A 19,542-nucleotide genomic window follows, 5' to 3' on the forward strand; every position below is an offset into this window, starting at 1 on the left:
AGCTAAAATTGCTTTGTTCAGTAACGCTGTCCTTGTCTACTGATTATCCAAGACTTGTCTCGCTGTTGTGATTGCATATTTTCCTTGGTAAAGCTGGATCTTAGTAAATGAGACTGCTCGAATTCTGTGAAGTAAAACGCTTGAGAGAGGAAACTGCAACACTTCCTTTGCCCATCTTGGAAATGAGACACTTTCACTAAATAAGGTTCTTTTGGGATGTTTTCTATGGAAGTCATTTTTTAAGAAAGAAAAAGTGTTTGCCGAAAGGTTTCTAGAACATGTTTAATTCATTTGAAGAAAATGAATCAATGATTAAAGAATGTGACTTTTTATTCTGAAAGAGAATTCGATGACCTGAGGACAGATATCTATTGCTATCTTACTTCTGGGTCTCCGTCTGTAGGAGCTACCGGAATGTTGTATCCAACACAATGTTGTGTGTGTGTGCACACTTATCTTCAGAATTGTAAAATGCATCTATCTTGCCATTCACTGGTCAGACAAGCAGGTTTTCTTTTTAAAGAAAATTACAGAGATCGCTCCCCCACGTGGATTTCTCCTTGACAAAATATATATTATCCACTAACGTGCTGCAAAGTGAATCAATAGTCCAAGAATCCACCAAGCTAAAAACAGCAAGGTAATTTTGCTGGGACCGTGAACAGGCAGGACATTATCATTGCAACTGCCCTGCCTACTGAATGGACTTAAAAATCTCCACTAAGTAGTCACTTCGGTGATAAGATCTGAGTTTGTTAACTATCTTCATATGAAAGAAACTGTAAAGTTGCAGGTCTAGAGTTGTGAGCCACGGGCCAACCGCTCCCCACCTCCCAAGTTCTGTGTTTACTGCCTTACTCACCCACTTTGCATCGGCAAATCACAGGGAGAAGCTAAATGCTCTCAGCTGCGCTAGACCAAATCAAAGCTGAGATGAATAATGAACTTACTTTTCCATAAAGACATTCTGTTTGGCATTTCAGCTAATAAGGTAAGCTAATGGCAATTCTGGGCTATGGAAAAGGAGATAAATAGTCTCTTTGTGTTTGTTTTCTGTGCTAATCCATAATTTTTCTTTTAACATACTGGAGTTAATGTCATGTTTCACGATGCCTGCGAATTTGGGATGAACAATTTCATAAAGAGTACCCACCCCCCATCGGTGTGCCCTTTTCCTTTGATTTCGTTACTTATTGGTACTGGAGGGGCTGAGGGAGAAATCCAGCTTTTTAGAGAGAATGGCATCTGTATGATAATATTGTTATCATGTATAATGCAAAGTGAATTTAGCTTAAGAGCAGAATAGGTAGAGGCAGCAAAGACAGATAACATGATATAAGCCCTGATGATTGAATGTATTTAGCGTGATATATTGTAAATTAAACGTTGAATGTGCTACAAGGAAAGCAGAATGCATACTTCGTGCTGGTTTCTGAGTCATTTCATTTCTAAGTACATGTTATTCTAGAGAAGGTAGTAATTTTCAATTGCTAAAATTATTCCACAGCTTCGGTTTAGGTGGGTTTTATTTTGTAAGACTGTTTTTAAAATAGCAGCGTGCCGGGAATGTGCATTTTCCTCATTACTTTCTTGATTTACCGTGGCTGCAAGGATTTCAGTTCGTGTGGAAAACGTACTTGTTTGTCCACTGAAGTTCAGGGAATAAAACACCATCAGACCCCTGTGAGACTTTCATGGCTACCTTGGCTACTGTATCTTAAAATCAAAATGTGATGAAACAGTTATGAGATTGGGATTTCTTTTTGCGATCCAGCTTTTCAGGGTTTAACACGGAGATTTTTCTTTTAGTCAGATCGGAGCACAAATCCCCGAGACTAGCAAAAGCTTAGCAAGATGGGGTGGGGACGAAATTACCATCTTTTCTTTTCAAGAAGAATGGCAAAAATGAAAAATAAGATTTCTGTTTTCTGGGCTCGTTGCTATGTCACCTGAAAATCAGAGACTCTGTTCTCTCAAAGTAGGTGACCTCAAAAGATATTTCAGAAGATCTATTCAAAACAGCCAAAGTATGTGGGAAATTTTGGAGAAATGGAAAGGAAATGGTTCTCCTTTTCCTACCTAATTTTCCCATTTTGTTTTTATGCGTGGGAGATGAGCTGTGACACCAGATATTTTTGTTTCGTGGAAATCTTTAAACATTGCAATCAGACTCTTATAGAAAAAGGAAGAATTTTTCTTCTCCCCTCCTCTAAATTGTTCACAGTATCTGTTTTTCCTAGAAGCATAAAGGGATGCTAAGTTTCAGCACAAGGGCCAGCCACTGCTAAAGACTTAGTTCCACTTACATGTCCCCCATGTACCACCTACAAATTGTAGGCATTTCTCTGGAAAAACCTCTAATTTAGCAAACCTATGAGAAGTAGGAGTGTAGCATTTTAGTCTATCACAGCTCATTTTTAAGAACATATGTTACCTATTCATACCTCAAGGTTTTAAAATATGTCCAATTTCACAGCTTTTCTCTGTGTGGAGGACCGTTGGAAGCTCAAACATGGCGGAGTGCTTGGGGTTCATAAAGGTGTTTGTCTTCTTTTCCTCTTTCTCCCCTTTCCGTCTGAGACCTCATCACTCCAGACCATGCTTGACTGTCCCATGCACTTTTATTGCTTCTTTATTTCTGACATTTCCCCCCGTTTCCCTTCTCCCCAGCATCACTGATCCAGAGCCTATGGGTTGCACTGTGTCCATTTGGAAGTCGGAAGAAATGAACAAACTAGAAAGCAAACTCTAACCCCCAAGTTGTTGTCTTCTATTTCCTGTCATTTATACAATAAGAAAACTTTGATACCAGCATGACTTTTTATCCACTACTGCCACCTAAAACCAACCCGATGATTTCAATATGCAGGGTTTTTTTTTTTGTTTTTTTTTTTTTTTTTTGCGGTACGAGGGCCTCTCACTGTCGTGGCCTCTTCCATTGCGGAGCACAAGCTCCGGACGCGCAGGCTCAGCGGCCATGGCTCACGGGCCCAGCCGATCCGCGGCATGTGGGATCTCCCGGACTGGGGCACGAACCCGCGTCCCCTGCATCGGCAGGCGGACTCTCAACCACAGCGCCACCAGGGAAGCCCAATATGCAGGGGTTTTGACCAGCATCCTTTTGGTGATTCTTTTTGTCTACAGTGGTCAACCCACTCACCCTTCACCATGAGATGCAAAGTTCCTAGTCCTTCCACGCATTCTTAGTGATGCCAGATGAAAGCAGGTGTTACAGACTAACTCATAAACTCTTTGTGTTAATTAATGGAGAAAATCTAGAGAAAGCAGCACCTCTGCCTTCCCTTCTCACACACACACACACACACACACACACACACACACACACACACACACACGTGGAAAGACCACGGAGCCGCCATCCACGGAGGGCAGTGGTAACCGAGGCAACAGCGTGGTCACAGATGGCCCGCCATCCTAACAAGTTCTTGGCACACAGCGAGGAGGCTTGAGCAGAAGGCAGCAAACAGATTTGTTCCCAAATACATGTGAAGCCCATTTGTGGGGACAATCAGAATTAGGTGGAGGAGGAGCAAAGATGAGAGGGGGACTGGAACATCGCTACACTTGGTTACTATCGCTAAGGTTACCTCGTTGACGCACACAGGCTGGAGGAGCCGAGGGTATCTGCGTTATAAAAGTAAAGGTGGGCTTCCCTGGTGGCACAGTGGTTAAGAATCCACCTGCCAATGCAGGGGACACGGGTTCGAGCCCTGGTCGGGGAAGATCCCACATGCCACGGAGCAACTAAGCCCGTGCGCCACAACTACTGAGCCTGCGCTCTAGAGCCCGTGAGCCACAACTACTGAGCCCACGTGCCACAACTACTGAAGCCCACGTGCCTAGAGCCCGTGCTCCGCAGCAAGAGAAGCCACCGCAGTGAGAAGCCTGCGCACCGCAAGGAAGAGTAGCCTCCGCTCACAGCAACTAGAGAAAGCCCGCGCGCAGCAACGAAGACGCAACACAGCCAAAAATAAATAAATAAATAAAATTAAAAAAAAAAAAAGTAAAGGCATTACTGAAAAGCCAACATCTCTAAAACTGGGCTCACTACCTTCCCCACAAGACTTCTTAACCTGCGTTTCCTACTCCTGTAAATAGGACCACCGTCTACCCATTTTTTCAGCCCAGAAACAGAGGGGAAAACCTTGATTTTCCCGTCTACCTCCCCTTACATCTCTAAGATAGACCCCTAAGAGTTGGTTGGATGGATGAATGAATGGATGGGAAAATCACCAAGTCCTACAGATTTTATTTCTATTCACTTCTCTTCATCCCCTCTGCCACTATCCTTGTTGAAGCTCCATAGTTTCTCACCTAGATTAGTATAAATTCCTCCTAAGTGTTCTTCCTGCCTCTAGGTTTCCTTTAATCCAGTTCATTCTATATATTGGGTTGGCCAAAAACGTTCGCTCGGATTTTGCCGTAAGATGTTACGGAAAAACCTGAGCGAACACCTTGGCCAACCCAATACTAGCGTCCAAATGACGTTTCTGAAATACAGATAGAATCAGTAAATCTTCTGCTTTACATCCTTCAGTGGTTCCTCCATACTCCCAGTGGTGAAGTCCAGACTTCTTCCCATGACTTACAGGGCATGACATACTTGGGGACCTTTTTCTTTCACAGCCTGATTTCTCAACACTCCCTCTGTCTATTCTGCATTTCATCCACACTGATGTACTTTTAACTTTCTCATATCCATTCACTCCAAACTCCTCTCTTCCTTATTTACGCCTTGTGAACTTTTTAGTCTTGGCTGAGATGACACTTCCTCCAAGAAGCCCTCTCTGACTGGCCATGTTTGTGTCCAGTCTCTCCCCATAGTTCTCATCACATCCATTATTTCCTTATCATGCTCCTTCATTTTACATGGGGTTGCCTATTCCACTGTTTCATGAAGGTAGATATCTGGTCTCTTATTCACAGTGTGGCCACAAACGAGCCCAAAGAAAATTCTATCCGACTGCATGAATAGAAACTTGGACTCCTTAACGACTTTATTACCTTTTTTTGTGTGTGTGTGGTACACGGGCCTCTCACTGTTGTGGCCTCTCCCGTTGCGGAGCACAGGCTCTGGACGCGCAGGCTCAGCGGCCACGGTTCACGGGCCCAGCCGCTCCGCGGCATGTGGGATCTTCCCGGACCGGGGCACGAACCCGTGTCCCCTGCATCGGCAGGCGGACCCTCAACCACTGCGCCACCAGGGAAGCCCTATTACCTTTTGTTTTGATGAGGTTGCAGAAACCAAATGCAATAATTCTTTATGTTACTCATTCCTGCAAAGAACCGTGCTAAAGCCATTCACGGAAATTCTTTCATCTTCATGTGCTTATACCTGTTTCATAAATGAGAAGACTGAGGCTCAGGTTGCCATGAGTAACACTGATATTAACGAATGGGCCCCCTGGTCTGTTTGATTCCAGGAGCGAGCTCTTTCTATCCTCCACGTGGCCCACTGCCACCCTGGAGTGAGAGAAAATTTTAATCTTAAAAATGAATAATGGATGGTAGAAAAATCCTTGATTTTTCACCACCTGCCTGTTCCTTTGCTTTCTGGCCTCCCCAATGCACCCTGAGTGTGTTCTTCCCTTATTGTTAACCTGAAAGTACCTTTCTTTGTGCTGTATTCTTTCTTCTCCAGGCTCAGTGCCTTTTTCTGCCTTTCTTGTTCTCTCCATGGTGAGAGTAGCTAGGCCTCACGTTTCTGTTCTATTTCCATTGTCCTTTTCAACGTGAATTTCTTTCCCGGTCCTGCTCTGTGATTACTCCTTCCACAGTGCTTTTGCCTGAGCTCAGTTAGATCTTAACATTCATCAGTCATAGCTTGACGTCAGACTACTCAGGGGGCTTCCAGCGGCCTTTCGGGGGAAGCAAATTGCTGCTGTTACCACCCGACCCCTTAATTAGCGGTGCTCTCTGCGGGAGAAATCTCTTGAAGTGCAGCTAGAAAAGGGGCATCTACGACTTCTGGACAATTATCCACGTTGTGTTGACCGTGATTGTCTTTAGGGTCCTTGTGATCCAAACCAACCCATGGACGCACATGGTCCCAAAAGCTGAGAGACAACAGTACAGCATCATGTGAGGAGCACACGCTCCTAAGGTGGATGGACCTCGCTTTCTCTATCTATGTGGCCTCGAGACATCAGTTTACCTTTCTGCGCCTGTTTCTTCATCTGTAAAACAGAGATAATAACGGTGCCCACCTCGTAAACTGTCGCTCAGCACAGAGTAAGTCCTCCTCCACGTTGGTAGTGTTGGTGGATGGGGTATATGGAGAAATGGCTCCGAATACGGCCCATCCTCATCCTAGAAAAGTGTGAATGTGACTGTTTAGGGCAAATGTGGCTTTGCAGGTGGGACTGAGCTAAGGATCTTGGGATGGGAAGATGACCCTGGATTATCTGGGTGAGCCCTCAATGGAATCACAAGGGTCCTTGTAAGAGGGAAGCAGAGGGAGACTTGACCACAGGGGAAGGCCATGTGACCATGGAAACAGAGATTCGAAGATGCTGTGCTGCTAGTTTTGAAGTGGAGGAAAGATGGGCAAGGCAAGGACATGGGTCATCCCCTAGAGCTTCCAGAGGGAGCTCAGGGCTGCTGATACCTTGGTTTCAGCCCAGGAAACCAACTTTAGACTTCTGGCCTCCAGAACTGTAAGGGAAGAAACGTGAGTTGTTTGAAGCCACTAAGTGTGTACAATTTGATACAGCAGCCCCAGGAAACTAATACGGCGGTGATATTTTAGGAAACGAAAGATGACTCCAAAGGAGCTGATAGTGTACGAAAGGGGATATTACAAAGGCTGCTGCATGGGGGGCTGGGAGGGGGGCAGGGGGTATTGGGGAGGCCCTCTGAGCCTTAGCTGTGCACCTGACAGGTGGTTGGAGGTACCGCAGTGCCGTGTGTTAGAGGAAGGGCAGAAGGAGAAAGTGGAAGGGTGCCGCCTGGGTGGGGATTTTAGGCAGAACCAGAAGGGAGGTCTTGTGGAGGCGGGAGCTGGTGAGTGGTGGTTGAGGCTGGGGTGTGGCAGGGAGGGTGCCAAGCCGAGGGTAGAAGGCCCTGCTCGGCGAGGAGTGATCAGTTCAGAAGAAAGGATGGTTTGGGGATTTCCTTGAGGAGGGAAAAGAAATGTGGACTTAGAAAAGACCCACAGAAACCAAAGGACCGATTTTCTATTGTTCTCAGCTCCCTATTGCTCATAGAAAAAAGGCAATCCAAGAAAAGGCGTTTTGAAAAAGACCTGTTGTGCTTTAAACCAAGTCAAGATTATTAGCAAGAGGTTGAGTGCCTTCAGCTTAATCTACAAAGCGATCCCATCCAGAGAGGCTCAGTCTGGAGTGAAGCTTGTTTTGAACTCTCCATGTATTGTACGCAAATTGGTGTTTCCTGCAGAACACACTGCCCTTTCTCGAGGCCATGCCTCCACATATGCTGTTTCCTCTCGTGTAATACCCTCTTCTTCTCCCTGGGTCCAGCTGGCAGTCTGGACCACCATCCAAGTCTCAAGTCAAGTACGACCTCCTTGAAGCAGTTTCCATGGTAACTGAACTGTCTAGTATGTATTTTCCAGCAATGTCGTAACTTCATTGCAGCCACACTTGTGTGCTTCTCGCTCCCCTCCCGCCACAAATTCTACCTCTCCCTCCACAGATTGAGATCCCTGGGGGCAAATACCAATCTATGAGTACTTGCATCTTCTGCTCCCATAGTGCATGGCATATAGGAAGCCCTCAATAAATGTGAATGGTTGCTAAGAGAGTAGATCTTAAACATTCTCAGCGCAAAAAAAAAAAAAAAAAAAAAGCACTTAAGTGATGTGATGAGGTGTTAGCTATGTTAAGCTATGGTGGTCATCATTTTACAATATATAATTGTATAAAGTCGATAGGTGGTACCCCTTAAATTAACACAGTGTTATATATCAATTGTAGCTCAGTAAAGCTGGAAACAGCACACACAATGTAAGGGGGCTTCAAGAACAAAAAATAAATGTGAATGGATGGATGGATGGATGGCTTCATTCATTCATTCATTTATCCTGTGGGCAGAGTTATCGTGGAATAAAGAAAACAAGTACAGTTCAGGAACCCTAATGTCAGTGTCTTGAGAAAGTAAGGCCTTCTACACTATTCTTTCAAAAGCAGGAAATTATAAAAGGAAATAACACCAGAACTGCATGAAACAGGTATTAATTCCTTTATCATCTATTGTATAGTTCAAACAACAACTCAAAATCGGAGCTAGAATTTAAGAACAAGTTTTCTGGACTTCCAGATTGAATTCACCTTCTCTCCTATGACATGATTTTTTGTTTTTAACTGAGGCAGTCTATCAAGGGAGAACAACAAAATACCATGTGAAATGCACACGGATTTATTTTCAAGCATAATGAAACCGCAGGTGGGTTTTTACCTATTGTATTTCACAATTGAGGAAAACTTGTCTAAAATTCACAATTTTTTCCTTAAAAAAGATAAATATGTCATGTTCAATGCATGCTACTATCATTAATGGTTACTACTATTATCTTTTTTTATAAAAATGGATAGTAAGAGCAGTAGTCAAACATGTCATGTTCATATTGGGAATAAAATTATATGAACTGACTCACAGATAAAGAAGACAAACTTATAGTTGCCAAAGGGGAGACGGAAGGGAAGAGGGATAAATTAGGGGTATGGGATTAACAGATACAAACTGCTATATTTAAAAGAGATAAGCAACAAGGATATGCTGCGTAGGACAGGGAATTATACCCATTATCTTGTAATAACCTATAATGGAGTATAATCTGCAAAAATACTGAATCATTATGCTCTACACCTGCAACTAATACAATATTGTAAATCAACTATTCTTCAATTTTAAAAGTTATCTTATAATAATTAAATGCATCACTAATAAATTATCAAGTGATTAAATATCTACAGTCTCTGCCCACAGCAAGCAATTCAAAAGGCCCAATTAGTATGTTGAAGTCTCAGGAATAAATTATAAACTACTTTATCCTCATCCTACATCCTATTTTTAAATTTATTTAGGCTGTGCCGGGTCTTGGTTGGGGCATGCGGGATCTTCATTGTGGCATGTGGGATCTTTAGTTGTGGCATGCAGACTCAGTTGTGGCACGCGTGTGGGATCTAGTTCCCCAACCAGGGATAGAACCCAGGTCCCCTGCATTGGGAGTGCGGAGTCTTACCCACTGGACCACCAGGGCAGTCCCTGAAGTACTTTGTAAACTTTGAATTACATAGTTAACAAGCTCTAAGAGTTTATTCATTACTGTGAACAGGAAAAAGTTGCAGCTGGCTACCAGATAGGGTGATACATGCCTACATCGTACATCAAACATGCAGAATTTGAACACTTTCCGCCTGTAAAAGGCACGATGCCTGCCGTTGTAGGCAATACAGATATGCGTACCAACCATGGTCAGTTCTGTGCTTTACAACTGCTGAGCATTTCTAGTCTTATTTGTTTATAAACCAAGCAATGGGCTGTTTCTTAACATCTGAAAGACCCTGATCGGCCTGATTAAAACTGATGAATTGCTTTAAAGAAAATTGCCTTAAAGAAAGAACAACTAGCGTTTTAATATTTCCTGACTTCAAGTAAACTAGTAACAGTGTTACTCCCTCTTAGTACTCTGTAATTAAGTCCTGTGTTTGTGATAGGGGAATAATTTTGTTGGGCTAAAACATCAGGAAAACTCAGTTCTTTGACCCACTCACGGAAGCTTTGAAGGGTTGGCTGTTATTCTAACACAGTTCCGATCTTCTCTCTCTCCTTTCCATGGTTTTAATTTTGTGGCTCTATCCCAATCTACATTATTTTAAAATGACTAAGAAATTAGATGTCATCAACTAGTCATGTACTGGGCTTTTCAAAAATTGTCTCGTTTCTAAACTACCATGAAATCAGAGGGAAAAACGTGTAGTGTTGCATTCATCACTGCACATGACTTTTATAAGCTGGCATATTTTGCTTTCTCAAAACAAAATTCTAAATCAAGTCTAAGGTTTTTAAAAAATTTAGTATTTTTTGAAAGTTTTGTTTATGAGGAGGATACATTTGTATAAGATATAAAGTTAATATTGTTCATTACTCGATCATATTAATGTATTCACAGAGTCAAAAATCACATACAAATCAAGTTGAAGGGACCATAAGAGGGAATATACTTAAGTATCGCCTATGTTCATTTTTATAGAAAAAATATAAACGCTCTAAGTTATTGAGGAGGGAGAGCTAATTCATTATAGCAGAGGTTTGAACATAAAAAGGAAAGAAGAAAGAAAATACCATGTTTGGATTTTGAAGTTTTATGACATCATAACACCCCAAACTGGGAAGAAGATGGAAAACACATCTTGAAAACCTGGTCCACACATGCATGCCTCCCTCACAAAATCCCAGCCCTATTTTATTAACACATTTTCACACGGAGCAGTTGGATCTAATGAGAGGCTAGATCTTGCCTTTGTGTCCGAAATGGACTTATTTCTCCCCTCGTTCTGAGTTCTCCTGTAGCCAGCCCCAGAGCCTGGAGAGCCTGCTTCGTTGTTCATCATTAGCGTTTATCATTTTTACAGAATGCCACGGCGCGCTCAGAACTATACCTTGCTATTCAAAAGAAAACACAAAATCCCTGCACTTGGCGGGGAGGGTGACCCAGACCATTAAAAGCATTCACAGAATCTAAGAAAAGGAAACTACAAGAGTGATGAAACCATGCATCTGGTAGGCTGCCTCTGAGAGGTGGATTCCCAGGGGCTGTGGATGAATGGGTGCCTGAGAATTCTTTCTCCCGCTTAAACTGACCACCGACTGCGACGGCTCAGAGCAGCAGGCTACCTTGGAGCAGGGGCAGGTGGCAGTCCCGCAGTGGAGCAAGCCAGGTATTGAAGTCACATAACAGGTGGGCGAAAGTGCCCTTCCTCCCCAGTGGGCAAACACCATTCACCTGCCATCTGTGTGACAGCATTCAGGGTCAGGGGAACACCTGACAAAGGGTGAAAGAGAATCTACTCCCATTACTTTTATGATCATGCAGAGAAAACTTCCATAAAAACAGAGGATAAGAATGTGGCGTGGTCCATTTGCAGCAACATGCATGGACCTAGAGATTGTCATACTGAGTGAAGTAACTCAGGCAGAGAAAGAGAAATATCGTATGATATTGCTTATGTGTGGAATCTAAAAAAAAAAATGATACAAATGAACTTATTTATAAAACAGAAACAGACTCACAGACTTAGAGAAAGAACTTATGGTTACCAGGGTGGGGAAGGGTGGTGGGGAGGGATAGTTAGGGAGTTTGGGATTGACGTGTACACGCTGCTGTGTTTAAAATGGATAACCAACAAGCACCTACTCTATAGCACAGGGAACTCTGCTCAGTATTCTGTAACAACCTAATTGGAAAAGAATTTGAAAAAGAATAGATACATGTATATGTATAACTGAAAAAAAAAAATGTGGCATGGTGATGACATACACCCCTGCCCTCACACAGACCTGATTTCCTCTTTCACATTACCCAATAAATGCAATTTCCTCCTAAAGTACATTTTTAAATAAATAAGAGCGGTAGGATTCTGACAAAGGTATATTTTTCTGGGTGGGAAAGTGATGCATTTGGTTTCATTTCCTCCTGGTGTCGTAATCCTTTGTCACATCAGCAATGCTACCCAGATTGGAACACTGATTTTAATATTTCATACTTTAATTGACTTATCTACTCGGTTTGAAATTTGGGGTGACAGTATATTTTCAGCTCAACCTATTTTAATTCTTATCCTAGACTCCAAGGAATCAGATGACAGCAGGTTTAAGGTAACATTAACCACTTCTTATTTTGGGCAGGTTGGTAAAAATTATTAAATTTTAATTATTAAATTGGTCTATAAAGTCAAGTAAAATGCACTCAAAATCATCTTTATATTCATTTTTGTAACCACAGAGCCTGCCACATGGCAGGCACTCAATAGATAGCTGATGAAAGAATGATGGGGGGAAGCACATCATTAGAAGGGTGAAAAAGAGACATCTCCGTATGCAATCAGAAGGAACCCTTTCTAACCATATTTGAGGTTTCCGCTAAATGAATTTCAATCACCAAAAAGTAAAACTCAGGTGAGATGCCCTTAGACCTCCAATGATCGTGAGTGGTTTCAAAAGAGCTGTAGTTTATTTGTTAGAAAGGAGAATAAGTTACATGAAGTCCTCATAACATAAAATTTGCCTTTCTTACATAATGGAAATGGTAAAAGTGGCATTAGAGTTCTGCTTCTTTCTCCAAAGGATATTTTTTTAAAAGCACCCACAAATGTCATCCCATCTATTTTTAAGCAAAGTGCTGCTGGATAAACAGCTGAATCGTCTAAACCCAACGGGAAAATTCAACTTTAATAAGCTATTTTATCTCATTGAAAATAAGTGACACAGACCGATACAGAACATATGGGTTTTTGCATACGATTACATGTACATTTTCTTAACTTTAAATACAAAATTCTAACCCAAGCTGAAAATACAGGAAAGAAAAATAGCTTTAATAATAGTTCTTGCTGATTCTCCTACCCAGCTTTCATCAGTTTCCAGTTAAAACCTGTTCCTTAGGTTTTCTTTGCAAGTGATGGAATAGAATCTGTAGGCTGAGATCATGTGAAGACGACGCAAATTCTGAAAGGCCAGATCTATACGGACTGTAAATTGGTGGACTTTTCACAGATTTTGTTTTTTTAAAGAAAAGTGCGTTCGGGGTTTTTCCACAGAATTCATTTTGTAATGAAATTGATACATGTTCATTCTGAAAAAAATACAGACAGTACGGAATGGTACCGAGTTAAAAGTGAAAACCCCCTGCTTCCCAGGCTCCCCCCTCCTACATCCTAAAGATAGCCACCACTATTATCATTTTAGTGTTTTCTGATATTCCTTGCATGTACTCAAACACAAAAATATATGCGTATGTATGAGTGTTATACTGTAAATACTATTCAGCACGTGGCCCTTTTACTTTATTATATATGCAGTTGACCCTTGGACAACATGGGGGTTGGGATGCCAACCCCCCACGAAGAAGAAAATTTGCATATAATTTATAGTTAGCTCTTCCTATAGGCGGTGCCTCCATATCTAAGGTTCTAGATCCTTGGATTCAACCAATCAGGATCGTGTAGTTCTGTAACATCTACTATTGAAAAACAATCCACATATAAGTGGACCCACACAGTTCAAACCCACATTGTTCAAAAGTCAACTGTGTTGGTCTTCTCTCCATGTCAGTAAATAGATCCACCCCATTCTTTTTAGTAGCTGTGAGACGCTTCGTTACATGGCAGTGTTCCTTCCTTTAGCAATTGTTTAATGCTCATCTACCATATGCCGGGCGCACTTCCAGATACTGAGAATAAAGAACTAAACAAAACAAAATCGCTGCGTTCAGGAAGATCACATTCTACATATTGAGGAACGAGGATGTTAGCAATGCATATCGACAACCGTCATTCACGATCACATTGTTAGCTTTTTACAAATGATGCCAAAATAAATCGCCCAGTAATTAAATCTTTAAACCAATTCATCAGTTGAATAAATTGCAGATATTATTTTTATATATCAGTCTTTCAGTCAGTGCTTTTGTTATGTTATCAACTGAGTTTCATTAATTAAAATAATGCAATAATAGAATTTTTATGAATCACTCTATCTTTTATAAATCTATATCCTCAAGTACCTTAATAAAGATATTAAAATTTTATCTGAATTGAATCCACCTGGGATAACCTATGTTAATGCTTCAAAGGGGAAGCTCGTCAGATGCCCTAGTTTCCCTCTACTTTTACTGATCCATGTGCTAGAAACTTCTGATTTAATTATTTCATGATCCCCAAATGCCTCCCGGATACAATTTTTATGTCTCCTTTTGGTTTCTGTATAACATAAGAACAAAGGAAGGATGTTTTGTAAATCAAAACAAATAAATGTACTTCTCCATAGGAAATTCAAGAAAATTATGCCTCCTACAAAATTGGACAGAAAAATCAATTGTTACTTATGTGATTCTTGTTCAAAAAGCCATCCCTAAAACACCAGATAGGGAAAACCACTTCTGAGTGTCTGTTGCCTCTGTGTCCCATATATTTATTACAACTGAAATCAGGTCAAATTTTACATCTAGAAGCACTTTGGACGGAAGAAGAGAACAAATCCCCCCCTTTCCTGCCTCATCCTACCCCACAGTGTCCTACCTACCCCCTAAAAGTATTTTCTGTTTGGGACTTCTTACAGTGATAACGGAACGTTTGACTAGTTTGGCTAGAAGCTAGGAAGCACTTAATTTTCTTTTTCTGATTTAAGAACTATGTCCTCCTTAAAAAAAAAAAAAAATTCCCTGTGGACTTTCTGACACAAAAGAGTTTGTTTTGTTTTCTGGATGTTGTCCAACTCTGTCTCAAGAAAAAAGAAAATAATTACTTTTTGCCAGATGGGATATCATAAGTGGAGCTTAATTTAACACTTTTCTGTTAATTCAAAATTTTTTCTTCCTCTGCACAAACAATTGCAAACTTGAGTGGGAGGTTAAGTGCCCCCTCACCCAGCAGCAGTGAGGTGTATATGAATTACAGCAGGCCAGCCTCATTACTAGGAGGAGGCAGCAGGCCAGCCTTATTACCAGGAGGAGGCTTGAATAGCTGAAGAACCCAAATCAGGTCAGTTTGACTCATTACCAAAAAGGTAAAGAAAGGGGAAAAAAGACCCAAAATAAGCCTTTCTCAAATGAAATATATCTGCGTTGTTACTGTTTGTAGGAGTTCACAACTTCTGTACTGGAAAAACATCATCGTTGAATACGAAATGTGGGTATGTGTCCGTGTATGTGTGAGAGAGAGAATTCTAAAGACAATATTCCAGAATTCCCGTCAATATTGGATGTTACAATCCAAAAATGGGCAGAAGACCTAAATAGTCATTTCTCCAAAGAAGATACACAGACTGCCAACAAACACATGAAAGAATGCTCAACATCACTAATCATTAGAGAAATGCAAATCAAAACTACAATGAGATATCATCTCACACCAGTCAGAATCGCCATCATAAAAAATCTAGAAACAATAAATGCTGGAGAGGGTGTGGAGAAAAGGGAACCCTCTTGCACTGCTGGTGGGAATGCGAATTGGTTCAGCCACTATGGAGAACAGTATGGAGGTTCCTTACAAAACTACAAATAGAACTACCATATGACCCAGCAATTCCACTACTGGGCATATACCCTGAGAAAACCATAATTCAAAAAGAGTCATGTACCACAATGTTCATTGCAGCTCTATTTACAATAGCCCGGAGATGGAAACAACCTAAGTGCCCATCATCGGATGAATGGATAAAGAAGATGTGGCACATATATACAATGGAATATTACTCAGTCATAAAAAGAAACGAAATTGAGCTATTTGTAATGAGGTGGATAGACCTAGAGTCTGTCATACAGAGTGAAGTAAGTCAGAAGGAGAAAGACAAATACCGTATGCTAACACATATATATGGAATTTAAGAAAAAAAATGTCATGAAGAACCTAGGGGTGAGACAGGAATAAAGACACAGACCTACCAGAGAACGGACTTGAGGATATGGGGTGGGGGGAAGGGTGAGCTGTGACAAAGTGAGAGAGAGGCATGGACATATATACACTACCAAACGTAAGATAGATAGCTAGTGGGAAGCAGCCGCATAGCACAGGGAGATCAGCTCGGTGCTTTGTGACCGCCTGGAGGGGTGGGATAGGGAGGGTGGGAGGGAGGGAGACGCAAGAGGGAAGAGATATGGGATCATATGTATATGTATAACTGATTCACTTTGTTATAAAGCGGAAACTAACACACCATTGTAAAGCAATTATACCCCAATAAAGATGTTAAAATATATATATATATTGGGGGTTAGAAGGAATCATGGAGCATGCCATTAGCAAAGACTCTTCTACAAAGATAATCATTCATTATCTTGAATAAGATTCTTACCTCATGACAGTTTTTATCATAAAAAGTTGGCACGGTCTAGGTTCATGATACAATGCAAGACATGACACATACCTATATTTATAAGCCAATGTCACTTTCATGTCTCTATTTGCTATATTTCGTTTGCACAGATTCCTCTGAGTGAAACAAATGTTGGTATAAGCTGTACAAAAAATGTAAGTTCCCAAAGACTGCGTTCTGTTGTGGTTTTTCCCATCTACACCTAGGAGCCAACCTCCATTTTTGTTCTCTGCATATCCGTAGAGGAGATCAAAACAGTTTTGCAAATTGTGAAAAGAAGTCATGAAGATGAATCATTTTCTCATTTTGTTGAGTTCAGAGGATAAGTAGTTGCAGTATGATGAAGCTGAAAGCACTCAGGTCCTAGAGAGAAGAGATCTGAATTCTAGCCCAATTCTGCCACTTATTAGCGGTATAAGCTGTAATTTACATTCCGGGTGTCCGTTTCTTCGTTTGTAATTGATGGCATTTATCAAAGCATGATGTGAATAGATGTTCATCTGAAGAGAAGGAATTGAATTTGACAAACCGAGTGATATACTCAGGTTTCTTGATTGGCAGACCTCCACAGAAACACCCAGTTGCAGCTCCCTAGAGGCCACCAACGACTCTCTCCTGGATGCTGGCTATGCATTCGATCCCCCAAACCCACCGCCATGATACTACACCCCGCCACCAGCTCCTGCATGCACAGGGCACTCCCTACCTCTGCATATCAGATGGCAGACTTCTTCCCTGCTATTCATAGAGGAAAATCCAGGACTGAAGGTTGCCACACTTACATCCCAACTGATCCAAACATCAGGTATAACTCAGGTGATGTAATAAACGATTTCATGAGCACTTTTAGCTCATTTTATTTTTTAAGCTTATTTGATAATCTGCTTGGAACTGGAAATACAGGCAGGAATAAGACATAATCTCAGCCAGAGGAATGATGTCATCCTGCCTCTCGAGTAGCTTACAGTTGGGTGGGTGAGACGGATTTGTCAACAAGTGGTTTTAAAATATTGTGATCGTGTTGCATTAGTAGTATGGGCAGGTTGTCAGAGCAGTTCTTTATTTTTTTAGGTGAGCTCTATATTTGTTCCATGAAGGCAGGTCATTATGGAATTCTTGGTCTTTTAGAATGCAGAAGAGCTTAAACAAAAGATAGGTCTCTGAGAATCCTATGTATTTCGTGTGGTGTGATGTGTAGATTTTCCTCTTCATTTGTCAACAAGAAACAGAAATTTCACAAATGACTCTCTTGCCCTTAAAAGCTTGTCCATTAAATTCACAAGCTTGGCGGGTGCCCTGCTAGGCGCTGGGTCTGTAGTCCAAACAGCAGAGGTTCCCTCTGCTTGGACAGCGTTTGTGGGGCTCCTGAGAGGCCGGTTAGGGAGCTGGTATTTACATGTAGGTTTTGACCCAAACTAACTCCTAGAGAAGGAACAGAGCACATACAGCTCACGACCGAAGACAGCCTGCCTATCAACCAGCTCTGAGTGGTCCTGTCTGCACCTGGAGTCTCACGCCCGCCGCCCCAGAAGCCGCCACCTGTGATGGCTGGTTCTGGGTGCCCCACCTGGCTAGGCTAGAGGACTCAGTTATTTACTTAAACACTAATCCAGGCATCCCTGGGAAGGAATTGTGTAGATTAAAATCTACATTCAGTTGACTAAGGAAAGGTGCTGACCCCTGATAATGTGGTCGGGCCTCGTCCAATCAGGTGAAAGGCCTAAGAGCAAAGCTCTTCTTCCAGAAGCAGCATCAGCTCTGCCCGCAGACGGCAGCATCAGCTCTGGCCTGAGTTTCCACCCTACCAGCCTGCCCACCAGATTTCATACTTGCCATCCCCCAAAACCAAAACCATGTGCCAATTCCTTCAAAGAAATCTCTGTTCATTCTGTTCTGCTCTCAGAACGTTGACTGATCCACTGTCCCTTACTCACAGGCCACTGAAGATTCCCCCAAGTGCACGGAACTTCCCACCCCAAGCCCCTCCCACCCCCAGGCTCAAAGAGCCTTGAACAGTTCCACAGTCCACCACGGTTCAGCTCTATCATGAATTAAATAGGCTGTAGGGGGTTGGCTCCCCGTGGGAACTTAATCATCACTTACAACATGATTTCTACACAAAAATACCTTCTGAATTCCGAAAACAACTTTTATTTAATAGACATTATATATATATATATATATATATATATAATACTTATATGTAAGTTCATACCATCTTTATCCTTACAGTAAGGCCCTGAGTATGTGTTCCTGTCCTCATTTGATGTTTGAGAACACTGAGGTTAAAAGAGATTAAGGTCACTGGGCCAAAATCACACCTGGTAAGTCGTAGAGTCAGATCTGAACCCGGCTTTACCTGATTCCAAACTCTATACTATATTCATGTCACTATGATCCTTCCCCGTACGTGAAAAACCGGGTAAGAATTACATAGTGGCAAAACATTCCATTTTCTTCTGTGCCACGTTTGTAGGTGTGCTGTGTGGAGAAGGGTTTAGACATTACCTAACATTTATTGAGAGCTTACTATGTGCCAGGTGCTTAAAGATTCCTTTAATGAAACGTCTAGGTTGAATAATATATCATTTCTATACTTGGACACTTCAAGATTCTAAAACATGTTATTCCTAATGATTTTTTGTCCCAGTCCGTCTATTTTGGTCATAGATATTTAATGGGTTTTTCTCTCTAGTTCTTAAATGACAGAGGTTTCACATTGACATCAAGTACCATATAAATTAGAATAAAAAGACAGGGCTGTTCTAAGGTGAATGAAAGCCTTTTAATTTATTTATTAATAACATGCAAATGCCTTTTCATTTTGTTAATGGTGTCCTTCACTGTGCAAAACTTTTAAGTTTGATTAGGTCCCATTTGCTTTTTTTGTTTGTTTCTTTTGCCTGAGGAAACAGATCCAAAAAAATTATTGCTAAGACGATGTCAGAATGCACTGCCTGTGCTCTCTTCTAGCAGTTTTGTGATTTCAGGTGTTACATTTAGAGGCGCAAACAACTAGGTATAAAATAAGTTACAAGGGTGTAATGTACAGCTTAGGGAATATAGCCAATATTTTATAATAACTTTATATGGAGTATAATCTATACAACTACTGAATCACTATGTTGTACACCTGAAACTAATATACTATTGTAAGTCAAGTATATGTCAATTTTTAGAAAAACAACATGCAAATACATTCAAGCATCAGGCTGCCTGCTCTTGCTTTTGCACATGTGGTACCAACCCAGCTGATGGACTGACGACTCCTTCTGGGAGGGCATCTCCAACCCTGGCCAGTGCATTCTCTGACTCTCGGCTACACAGGGGCCCATTCAGAAAGACACTCCTGTCTGTCCTTATTCTGAAGATAGACAGCCATTTAGAAATACTCTTCTACAAAAATACGATCAGTAAATGTAAAGGTAACTAAGAACCGGAGCACTCAATTCAAGGAGTATTACTTTA

The 19,542-nt window shown here is 41.5% G+C and overlaps 1 protein-coding gene across 16 annotated transcripts in view; it reads left to right on the forward strand.

The window, feature by feature from the left end:
• DLGAP1 (DLG associated protein 1) overlaps window positions 1–19,542 on the forward strand; it is a gene marked incomplete at both ends in the record, with an annotated part of 320,454 nt that overhangs the window by 35,384 nt on the left and 265,528 nt on the right. For 3 of the 16 annotated variants that reach the window (XM_082668370.1, XM_082668371.1, XM_082668373.1), the window contains one exon: window positions 941–991. The exons of the other annotated variants lie outside the window; for them this stretch is intronic. In XM_082668370.1, coding sequence (XP_082524496.1) covers window positions 941–991 — 51 coding nt within the window. Of the gene's footprint in view, window positions 1–940; window positions 992–19,542 lie in introns of those variants that run through there. 16 annotated transcript variants of the gene reach the window in all.

This window comes from Grampus griseus (assembly GCF_964374135.1).
Source record: "Grampus griseus genome assembly, chromosome: 12".
Classification (NCBI taxonomy): domain Eukaryota; kingdom Metazoa; phylum Chordata; class Mammalia; order Artiodactyla; family Delphinidae; genus Grampus; species Grampus griseus.